Source organism: Geotrypetes seraphini, chromosome 3 (assembly GCF_902459505.1).
Source record: "Geotrypetes seraphini chromosome 3, aGeoSer1.1, whole genome shotgun sequence".
NCBI lineage: Eukaryota > Metazoa > Chordata > Amphibia > Gymnophiona > Dermophiidae > Geotrypetes > Geotrypetes seraphini.
The window spans coordinates 130,121,869-130,134,201 of NC_047086.1; the positions used below are offsets into that span (position 1 = coordinate 130,121,869).

Genomic DNA, 12,333 nt, shown 5'->3' on the forward strand with positions numbered 1-12,333 from the left:
GGGGCGGGAAATTACGAGGTGACACCAGGAAATTCTTTTTCACTGAAAGAGTGGTTGATCGCTGGAATAGTCTTCCACTACAGGTGATTGAGGCCAGCAGCGTGCCTGATTTTAAGGCAAAATGGGATCGGCACATGGGATCTATTCACAGGGCAAAGGTAGGGGAGGGACATTAAGGTGGGCAGACTAGATGGGCTGTGGGCCCTTATCTGCCATCTATTTCTATGTTTCTATGTTTCTACGTGTACCTGGACTTCAGTAAAGCTTTTGACAGTGTCCCACACCTCAGGCTGCTAAGCAAGATGGAATCGATGGGGTTAGGAGAGACACTAACTGCATGGGTCAATGATTGGCTGAGTGGCAGACTTCAGAGGGTGGTGGTTAATGGTACCCTCTCTAAAACATCGGAGGTGACCAGTGGAGTGCCGCAGGGCTCGGTCCTGGGTCCACTCCTTTTCAACATATTCATAGGGGATCTGACTCAAGGGCTTCAAGGTAAAATAACACTATTCGCCGATGACGCCAAACTATGTAATATACTAAGTGAATGCAGTTTACAGAATTATATGGCGCAGGACCTGCTTACATTGGAAAGTTGGTCCTCAACCTGGCAGCTAGGCTTCAATGCTAAGAAATGTAAGGTCATGCACCTCGGAAGCGGTAATCCATGCAGGATGTACTTCTTGAATGGAGAAACTTTAACTAGGACTTCAGCAGAACGAGATTTAGGAGTAATCATCAGTGCAGACATGAAAACTGCCAATCAAGTGGAGAAGGCTTCATCTAAGGCAAGGCAGATATTGGGTTGTATCAATAGAAGTTTCGTCAGCCGAAAGCCTGAAGTCATAATGCCGTTGTACAGGGCCATGGTGAGACCTCATCTGGAGTACTGTGTGCAATTCTGGAGGCCACATTACAGTAAAGATGTGCGCAGAATTGAATCGGTTCAACGGACGGCCACCAGGATGATCTCGGGGCTCAAGGGTCTCTTGTACGAAGAGAGACTGAACAAATTGCAGCTCTACACTCTTGAGGAACGTAGGGAGAGGGGAGACATGATCGAAACATTTAAGTACCTCACGGGACGTGTCGAAGTGGAAGATGATATTTTCTTTCTCAAGGGACCCTCGGCCACAAGAGGGCACCCGCTCAAACTCAGGGGCGGAAAATTTCATGGCGACACTAGAAAGTATTTCTTCACAGAGAGAGTGGTTGATCATTGGAACAAGCTTCCAGTGCAGGTGATCGAGGCAGACAGCGTGCCAGACTTTAAGAATAAATGGGATACCCATGTGGGATCCCTACGAGGGTCAAGATAAGGAAATTGGGTCATTAGGGCATAGACAGGGGGTGGGTAAGCAGAGTGGGCAGACTTGATGGGCTGTAGCCCTTTTCTGCCGTCATCTTCTATGTTTCTATGTTTCTATACATCTTTTATAAAAGTATAGGGAAAAGTCAAACATCCTGATTTGGACATGTGATTTCCCCTTTGAATGCATTTTTTTTTTAAAATTCCCTCTTATATTCCTACATAAATGTAAATGTAATTCATTTAAACAGATAGGCTTTGAAGTTACGGTAATTCACAAGTTTCATGTCTGTTGAAGACAAATTAAATGAAACACATCAGCACACTCAGAGGGATATAACATTGTTACTCTTGTCTGTAGTTTATTTAATGAAATCAAAAAATGTTTTCACAATGTGATTTGCCTGTTTTTATAAGACCATGATTTATAACAAGTACAGTTGATGCAACAGTCAAAAAGAAAAAAGAATAAAGAAATAATGAAATAAAAAAACAAAAAAAGATGGGATCATAGAGAGGATTGTGGACAAATCAGCTGATGGGATACTCTATACAACTCAATCCCCCTACCCAATTCCCAGTCCTAACCCCTCCCTAGAATCAGATGGCTTTCACCATTCCACTCTTCACTAATAGATAAAGCGTAATAGCCTCCATCTCTTCTGCCTGACATTGTGCAGGGCCCCAGGGAGCCATCAGTCCAATTTCACCACGTCCACTTCTACCTGGATGCCTCTTCCTTCAGCTCTTTGTTTTTCCGCACTTCTTCTGCGTGCTTGTCCTTTATGGAGAAGGAAAAGTCTCAGAATTAGCACCAAGTTAAAACCATGTCTCATTTTGCATTAAAACTGGTCTGAGGTTGTGTCAACACTAGCAACCAAGACATCTGCAGAAAAATCCATAAGCCTTTCTTTTCTTTTTTTTAAAGTTAATAAAACTGTATTATTGTAATTCACATTACATGGATCATCGGGTTAACCAAATCTTGCAACTCCCATCAGATCAACTATGACTAGAGCTGCTTCTTCAGGGCATGAATGGCACATGTCTAGAAAAATATTGCTTTCATTTTTACCACTTTGTACCATCTTCTTCATTACGTAAACTGATTACCTTTCAAACAGAATCAGAATAAAGTTTAACCACAGTGATGATGCTGATAGAATATCTAATGTGGCTTTATGAATAATGCAGCCACCAGGACTTGGAAAATGCCAGACACTCATAATTTGTGAGGTCTTCCACATGTTACACAATGGAGATTCTGATGCATTAAGTCATTTTTTAAAATAAAATTTCTATGCTAATAGGAAACAAATGTGATGAAAAGGGATCTCAGTTGGTAGAACATCACTTATGCCTCAAAATACCACTTGTCTTTTATTTTATGAAAAAAAAAGCTTTTTAAAATGAAACTGTGCTTTGGTTTTCAGTACACAAACAGGCCCAATATACACCAAAAAAAAAATAATAATAAAGCAGGCCACTAATCTAAATCTAGTCAAAGGGGTACCCATTGGTTTCAGTGAGGAGTAGCTTACTTCCCCCCTCCTTTACAAAGCCACGCTAGTGTTTTAAGTGCCGGCTGCTACGGTAACAGCTCCGACGCTCATAGAATTCCTACGAGCTTCCCAGTTGTTACTGCCACGACCAGCGCTACAAACGCTAGCGCAGCTTTGTAAAGGAGGGAGTTCATATTCTAAATTTTATAAAAGTTCATAATTGGTATAAAGTAAGCATTACTCTTTGCTATATTTTATTTATTATTTATTTACACTTGATATGTTTTTAAGAAAAAAAAAAATCACGTCACTCTAGGTGTCATGCAATAAAACTAACTTATTATAAACACAAAATAAAATGTAACAATCTATAAAGGACCTGATTCTATACATAGCACCCAAAAAAAAAATCAACGCTGACTAGAATGGAGTTTAGTGCAATTCTATATAAGGCATGAACCATATATATGAGGGGACCACTGATAAGTTCTCAGCCCAACCAACAACGTTGGGGCAGTCTCCATTGAGGGCTATACACTTAATCCAGCGATTTTTCCACTTTTTCCGTTCTGCATTTTTCCTTGCCAAGTACTTGTGATCTAGGTTGGCCACTGTTGGAAATAGGATACTGGGTTTAATGGACCTTTGGCCTGTTCCAACATGACAACTCTTATGTTGTGTTATGTTCTAAAGCCAAACAACGAAGGTGACCTCTGTGTTCAACACATGCAGTTCAATGCCTGGAGAATGGCTGTCCTCGTGACATAGATAATTTATCAAATCCCGTACATCAGGACATGCGATTAGCCTGTGTGATCCTCGGCCTAGTTTTCACTCATGCTTATTGGGCTCTATCATGTTTATTGGGCTCTACTAAGTATAGGGGAGCTACTTAAAGAGGCTTACATGATCATTGTCGATGTTAACTTACAGAGATAACAAGAACCTCTGCCTACCTGATGGCATGGTTTTTAAATCTTCCCGGTGGAAGAAGACGTCACCACCAGAAGTACGTCAGAGAAAGACAAAAAAACGGAGACATAATTGATTCAAACAGAACCAGCTGACAAATTCCCCCCCCCCCCTTTTTCATTGACACATTTTGTCAGCTGGTTCTGTTTGAATCAATTATGTCTCCGGTTTTTTTTGTCTTTCTCTGACGTACTTCTGGTGATGACGTCTTCTTCCACCGAGAAGATTTAAAAACCAGACATCCGGAGCCACCCCAATGGGAGCCCTTTTCTGGACTTTTTGAAGCGTCTTTTTACGCTCTCACAAAGGTATGACTTTAATTAATAGAGTAGGAAGTTTAAAGTAAGTGAGGAACTATATGTTCTCCTATTTTTCTTCTTTTGTTTTGCAGACTGATCGGTCGGGTCACACCCTGATGTAGCCTGTCGGTGAAACGCTGGCCTCCGTTGGTGTGCCGATCAGCATCTAAGATAAGTGGAATTTGTTCCTCTGTCTGGACATTTTGTATGTGAAGCACGGTTTATGCTCAAGTGTTGCAGTGCTCATTTTTAAACGAAGGTTTTGCCTGTGAGGTTACCGCTCAACCACCTTTTATATCCACCTTTGTGGTGGTGGGAGGGCCCGTTCTGAGGCTTTTTCCTTCTTTCTGAGCTAAACACGGAGCCTCACTGGCTTTTCATTATCTCTGCATTACTGCATCATCATTTTATCTCAACAGTCTCCAATTGAAAGTGTATAGTTTACATATGCTAGGAGGAGTCTAGAGTATTGTTCAAATTTTCTTGCATTTGTTACAAAGTAGCATTTGGGCTGGCACCAGGTTATCTCCTTTCTCATTTTTCTTGGAGTCATTCTAATAAAAATACACGGAGAGTACAGTTATTTACTTCTCCTTCTATAAAATCTTGCCGCTACAAGAAGTTTCTCATTTCAGGCCACTAAAATGAACACATGGCTTGGAAAAATGATGTTAGAAGCTTCTTCTTATTTAAATTTTAGGAAATTATTAAAGACTCAATTATTTATTAGGCTGACATTGTAATGGATTTACCTTTTCTCCTATTTCAACCATGTTTGCATTTTCATGTTTCTTATCTGCATGGTTTGTTTTTTCATCTTGATCAATTTTATTGAAATATTTTGTATCTTTTATTCTGATCAATTTTATTGAAATGTATGTACTGCCCTTTTACTGTATTTTATCACGATTTTTATTGAAAATGTATGTATTGTTTTCTTCATGCTGTGAGCCGCTTAGAACCTCCCCGGTATGGCGGCATATAAATAAATTATTATTATTATTATTTTATTATGCTGCAGTAAGCATTAGCACATGCAAAAAAATGCCTTACTATGGTGGTAATTTTAGGATTGGTGCACTACCCATACACAAAAAAATAAAAATAAAATGTATTTGTTAATACTGGAGGTGAGTCTGGGGGTAGAGCGTGGATGTGGTCTGTACTAATCAGTGCGGCTCTATTGCTGCTCGCTAACCGATTAGCGCAACACCTTTACTGCCTATAACTAGGTGGTGGTAGGGGCTCATGTGCTAGTGTGAAAATTAGCTCATGGTCACTAATAGTGAAAAATGGAAAAATCGGTCACTTTACTCCTGCAGTACAAATAAGAACGACTCACGTAAGGATGCTCCAAGGCCACTTTTTACAACATTTTGGTGAAATGACCCCATTATGTGCAATAACAATCTTAAGCATTCTCTTCATTTGAGAAATCAAACACCATCCTCGGACCTAGATTTTTGGGTACACTTGAATAAAACAATGCTATCAATTATGTCTTAGCACCCAAATTTCCCAAGTCTAATAGTGATGAGGTGCCTGCACGTGACACCCCTTACAAGCATGAAATATCAGGAGGGGGAAATAGAGTACTTAAGGAGCTTAAAGAAGCTCCTTTTGGAGAGATTACCTGAGAAACTGAAGAGCTGGTGGCATCTGTCTGGAAAAGATGCCTGTTCATTTGTCCCATTGTAGTGGGTACTGCAGATTTAATTTTGAGTTTCCATTTACCCACATAGGCAAACTCAGCACTCCTAACAATCCAATGTTCTAAGAACATAAGAGTTGCCATACTGAAGGTCCATAAAGCCCAGTATCCTGTTTCCAACAGTGGCCAACCCAGGTCCCAAGTACTTGGCAGAAACCCAAAGAGTAGCAACATTCCAGAGCTGAGATTGTGATGTCATAATGCCTCATTCCATCAATGCCTAAGAGCCAACCTCAGCAGTGATGTCACAATGGCTTGATTGTCCTAGACATAGCTCACATAAGAACATAAGAGTTGCTATATTGGGACAGGCTGAAGGTCCACAAAGCCCAGTATCCTGTTTCCAACAGTGGCCAACCCAGGTCCCAAGTACTTGGCAGAAACCCAAAGAGTAGCAACATTCCAGAGCTGAGATTGTGATGTCATAATGCCTCATTCCATCAATGCCTAAGAGCCAACCTCAGCAGTGATGTCAGAATGGCTTGATTGTCCTAGACATAGCTCACATAAGAACATAAAAGTTGCTATATTGGGACAGGCTGAAGGTCCACAAAGCCCAGTATCCTGTTTCCAGCAGTGGCCAACCCAGGTCCCAAGTACCTAGCAAGATCCCGAGCAGTAAAACAGATTTTATGCTGCTTATCCTAGGAATAGGCAGTGGATTTCCCTAAGCCATTTCAATAATGGCCTATGGACTTTTCTTTTAGGAAATTATCCAAACCCTTTTTAAACCTGGCTAAACTAACTGATTTCACCACATTCTCTTGCAATGAATTCCAGAATTTAATTACATGTTATGTGAAGAGAGATTTTCTTCATTTGTTTTAAATATACTACTATTCCTAGTATTCCCCCCTATTCCTAGTATTTTTGGAAAGAGTAAACAAGCAATTCACATCTACCCTTTCCATTCCACTTAGTATTTTATAGTCCTTTTTCATATCACTGTTGAGCCTTCTCTTCTCTAATTGCCCTGAACTACTTTGCAGTGCTCAAAGGGCCCCCAAAGGGTGAGGTGTGCCCATTTGAACCTATCCCTATGGGCACACACCTGTAGCCACAAGTCTCTACATGCTAACAGCATATCTCCACCACCACCACCACAGCATAGTTTTACTAGAGCTAGGTCTTTTCAGAGAAATTTGATCTGCATGACCAGGCATATGGATTAAGGGAGAGCATTGGATCTGGTGTTTTTAGATTTTAGCAAAGTGTTTGACACAGTTCTGCATAAGAAACTTATTCAAAAAACATGAGTGCCCTTGGTATGGATGCTAATGAGACTGACTGGGTTAGAAACATGCTAATTGGAAGACAGCAAAAAGTAGTGGCAAATAGGGTTCACTGTCATGAAAGGGACATTATCAGTGGTGTGCCACAGGGATCAGCTTTTAGGCTGGTTCTATTTAACATTTTTGTTAGTGATATTGTAGAAGGGTTGACTGGTAATGTTTGTTTCTTTACAGATGATATGAAAATTTTCAGTGGGGTAGACACACCTGATTGTGTAGATAACCATGAAGTTTGAATGGTCTAGAATTTGGCAGCTAAGATGTGAGGTTATGCAGTGTAGTATAGGGTGTGAAGTACTTTTGCATGCCCAAAAAGAGAGTGGAATTTGAGGGTGATCACATCTGCTAAATTTAGGATGGCCAAACAAGTAGAAAAGTTAATGGCTAAAGCCAGAATGATGCTTGGGTGCATAAGCAGTTGAATGGCAAGGAGATGATAATGTTTCTGCATACATGTTTGATGTGATCTCATTTATAGTACAGTGTACAATTCTGAAGACTACACCTTCAAAAGGATATATACAGCACAGGGAGTGCTGCTTAAATGGTCAATCTTCATCATAAAGTATATGGAGACAGACCTGAAGATCTTAAAATAAGAGGGGAGACATGTACAGATATTAAAATATCTTCATAGCATAAATACAGAGAATGCAAGTTTTCTTTCAATTCTTTGAAATGAGGAGTAGGGTGAAAGAGGATAATCTTTGCAAATACATTTTACAGAAAGGGTGGTGGTTATGTGCAATGGTCTCCTGGTGGAGGTTTAGGAGATGAAAACTGTATCTAAATTCAATAAAGCATAGGGTAGATCTGTTCGTAGAGACGGGGCCAAGATGGCATTGAGAGCAAACGTTTGACTGGAGCTCTCTCCTGTGTGAGAACTGTTTTGATGGTGACCTCTTACCTTAGCTGTTTTTGCTATGGGGAAGCAGAAAGGTGCTCCACGGGTTTGTCTTCCACCCTCAGCAGAACTGAGGCACTTTGTGGAGACTACAATTCTGGTAGTGATGACCTGACAAGTGACGGAGAATGTGCCAGCTTGAGGAGGAACGCTGAATGTTATAGCTGACCGGGTTTCACTGAGCCCGAACCAGAGGCAGGCTCCCCCTCAACCCGGAAGCAGGAATGGCTGATGGTCTGCCTTCCAGAGAGGAGTTTTCAACAGTCAGCAGTGGAGAACTAGCTGTGCAGCAACTCACTGAGGAGTTAATACCTGAAGCAGGAAGATCTGTATCCTGCTTGGAAGGGAGTGGAAGAGAGGCTTCTTGAGGCAACAACTTGCTTTTCGGGGAGATAGTTAAGCCTGTTGTTGTCAATATTGAAGCCCTATGGCAAGCTATTATGATCATAGACTCTAATCTTAAAAAGGCAATGTCTGTGTTAAGGAGTGATTGTGGCACTATTTTCTCCAGTGTAGAAACACAAGGAGAGACTGCCAGTGAACGGTGAGAACCTAAAGAAACATGAAGAACAGTTGGTATAACTGAAACAACCTAGAGTTTGAAATTGTTAAAGAAATATCTTTTATTTCCAAGAAGTTGGAATACATGGAAAATCATCAAAGAAAGAACAGTTTAAGATTCTTGAACTTTCCTAGGTCTCCAATATTATCAGCAGTGGGAATGGTGCGGAAATATCTTCATGTTTCATTTATTCCATCTAAAAGTATGCCACCCATTTTGAGAGCACAGTACCTCACTATTAAGATAGAAGTTGCTGGAGTTGTTCCTGCAGAGATGAATCTGACTAACTTTTTAAAGAACTCTCTGGAAGTTTTCACTGAGCGAACTACTCTCATTATGACGTTTGCTCTGGAGTATGATAGGGAACTTGTACTATGTACTTATTTCAGATATATAAATGAGCAGTTTTTTGGCTCTTTGGTTGGAGGACTGGGCATCCAAATGGCAGATGGAATTTGGTGTGGACAGATGCTGAGTGATGCGCATTGGGAAGAATGGTCCAAGTCATGGTTGCCGGATGCAGGGGTATACCTTGGAGTCAACGTTTGGGAGGGAGATCTCGGTGTCATCATGGATGATGTGCTGAAGCCTTCTGCCCAATGTGCGGTGGTGGCCAGGAAGGCAAACAAGATGCTTTAAGTTGTTGGAGGGGGGACGGTGAAAAAGACTAGGAATGCTGTAGTGCCTCTGTATTGCTCGCCTTGAGTGTTGTATTAAATTCTGGTCTCCTTGTCTTAAAGGAGATGTAGCGGCACTGGAGGGTATTCAGGGAAGGGCGACCAGGATGATGGAGGGGATGGAACTCCTCATGTATGAGGAAATACTGGAGAGGTTGGGGCTCTTCAGCTTGGAGGGGAGACGGCTGAGAGGAAATGTGATCGAGGTCTGCGGGATCCTAAGTGGTGTGGAATGGGTGTAGGGGAATCAATATTTTGCTGCAATGGGATATGCAGGGACTGGGGAACGCTCAATGAAGTTGCAGTGTGATGCTTTTGCAACCAGTAGGAGGAAATATTTTTTTTGCTCGGAGAGTGTTTGGGCTCTGGAATGCGTTGCTGGAGGATGTGATGGGAGCGGTTAGTATAGCTGGTTTTGGAATGGGTTCGGACAGGTTCCTGGAGGAAAAGTCCATAAACTGTTGTTGAGACAGATATGGGAGAAGCCACTGCTTGCCCTGGATCTGTGGCATGGAATGCTGCTACTATTTGGGTTTTTGCCAGGCACTTGTGATTTGAATTGGCCTCCATGAAGACGAGATATTGGGCTAGATGGGCCATTGGCTTATGTTCTTACTATTTGTTTATTTCCTGATATCTCACAGGTGTCACAGAGAAGGAGAAAGGACTTCTTGGCACTTCGACCAGGAGTCCTGCCTCTGGGTACCACATATACTCTATTATATATACTCTACCACATATACTCTATATTAAAATTTCCTGTTAAGTGTTGTGGTTCAATTTTATTTTCTTTGAACCAAAGCAACTGTTGGTGTTTATAGTGGCGAGGGAAGGTGGTGGAGTCATAGTCAGATCTGAAACCTCTTCCACAGGGTAACACAAACCAACTGCTGATATTGTCTACTACGATGCTATTCTTGTAATCTTTAAATTTCCCTTAAGAGAATTTCTTTTTCTTTGGCCCTATACTTTATTGTGCACTAAATAATGTTTTAGTTTCCTGGTGGTGATCCACTATGAATATTACCTTATTTTCTATCATCTCTACTCAATTTATATGCTTGTTTTGTTTTCCAAAATGCATAAATAGACATATAAAAATAAAACACGGGATAAGCATATGTAAGGGAGAGGAAGGGATAGCAGATGGTATGGAAGGGCAGACCGGATAGACAATACCATCTTTATCTGTTGGCATTTTCTCTGTTTCTACAAAAAAGATTTTATATGCAAAAAGTCTTTTATAAAATTACTGCCGTAAAGCTATGGGCTGTGATGCTTCTTTTTTAACCATTTCTTTGTGAAATGACTGTTCTTACTGTATGCCAAAGTTATGTACTATAATAGAAAGTTTCCAAGTTAAACCTTTCCCCCCCCTTTTTTTTTTTTTTTTACAAAAGTGCAGAAGAGGTTCTTAGTGCCAGTTGCCACACTGAATGCTCTGTGCTGTTTTGGCGCTCATAGGAACTCTGACCATCGGAGCATTGCAGAGCATTCAGAGTGCAGGCCGGCACTCAAAACTTCTTCCGCGCTTTTATAGAAGGAAGGTGGAGTAAATAAATTATAAAAGACCCAGCATAGCTCTTTTTGCCAATCAGGCTGCACCAGGAGAGAAAGTGCACCCGAGTGGATGGGAAACAACCAGCATGTCACATCAACTTCTCACTGCGTGTGCAACTAAATACATATGTTTTCCTGTGGATTTATGTTTATTTTACAAAAAGCTTCCCAGTTAGTGGTTATTTTGTAAAATACACTGCAAATGTTCGAACATAAAAGTTGCCATTCTGGGATAGACCGAAGGTCCATCAAGTCCAGTATCCTGTTTCCAACATGGCCAACCCAAGTCACAAGTACCTGGCAAGATCCTATAGAGTAAAACATATTTTATGCTGCTTATCCTAGGAATAAGCAGTGGAAATTACTGAAGTCCATCTTAATAACAGCTTACAGACTTTTGTTTTAGGAAATTATCCAAACCTTTTTAAAACCCTGCTAAGCTAACTGCTTTCACCACACTCTCTGGCAACAAATTCCAGAGTATAATAACATGTTGAGTGAAGAAATATTTTTTCTGGTTTGTTTTAAATCTACTGCTTCGTAGCTTCATTAGATGCATCCTAGTCCTAGCCTTTTTGGAAAGAATAAATAAATGATTCACATCTACCCCTTCCGCTCCTCTCAGTATTTTATAGATCTCTATCATATCTCTCCTGAGCCATCTCTCCTCCAGGCTGAAGAACTCTAGCCACTTTAGCTTTTCCTCATAGGGGAGTCATCCCATCCCTTTTATCATTTTTGTTGCCCATCTCTGTACCTTTTCTAATTCTGCTATATCTTTTTTGAGATGCGGCAACCAGAATTTCACACTGTATTTGTGGTGCAGTGTACCAAGGAGTGATACCAGGGCGTTCCTTGCCTGATCATTCCTTTAGCATTCACTCCCTCCTTTTCAAAACCATGCTAGCGTTTTTAGCGCTGGCCGTGGCAGTAACAGCTCCGATGCTCATAGGAATTCTACGAGCATCAGGTCTCTAAGCACTCTGACATTTGTAATCCTTCTTTTCCTTTTGAGAAAATGTCCGTAATGTTCTAACCACCCCTTTTGCAAAACCACAATAGCGGTTTTTAACGCAGGCTGCGACGCTGAATGCTCTGCGCTGCTCCCGATGCTCATAGGAACTCTATAAACATCGGGAGCAACACAGAGCATTGAGCGCGCCGGCCTGCGCTAAAAACCGCTATTGCAGTTTTGTAAAAGGTGGGGAGGAGGGGGATATTTAAAGAAATAGAAATATAGATCATTCCAGAAAACATTTAACAGCAGTACTAGCAAGGAAATAAATCTCAGTTTTAAAATTAACATTGTCCACAAAAGCTAGAGAATAAGACTATGTAGAAATAAGGGTCAACACACAGGTTGTAGGTAACACATTTTATTGGACTACCTTAATGTATCTGCCTCTGGTTTTTAAGAGTTATGATCCCTTTATCAGCTGTAAAGTAGAATGAAACAGCAAAAAAGGTTTATGTGTGTTACATTTTACTCATTACTTTTCATGCTTCTGCAACAGAGCAGCCATGTTTGATTTACAAGAAAAAAAA

The 12,333-nt window shown here is 40.9% G+C and overlaps 1 protein-coding gene across 1 annotated transcript in view; it reads right to left on the bottom strand.

The window, feature by feature from the left end:
• Window positions 1–1,996: 1,996 nt before the first annotated feature.
• The window catches only part of STMN4 (stathmin 4), an 81,467-nt gene continuing 71,130 nt past the window's right edge, over window positions 1,997–12,333 (bottom strand). Inside the window, exon 6 of the mRNA XM_033938564.1 lies at window positions 1,997–2,090. Coding sequence (XP_033794455.1) covers window positions 2,031–2,090 — 60 coding nt within the window. The 3' untranslated portion in view covers window positions 1,997–2,030. The remainder of the gene's footprint in view (window positions 2,091–12,333) is intronic.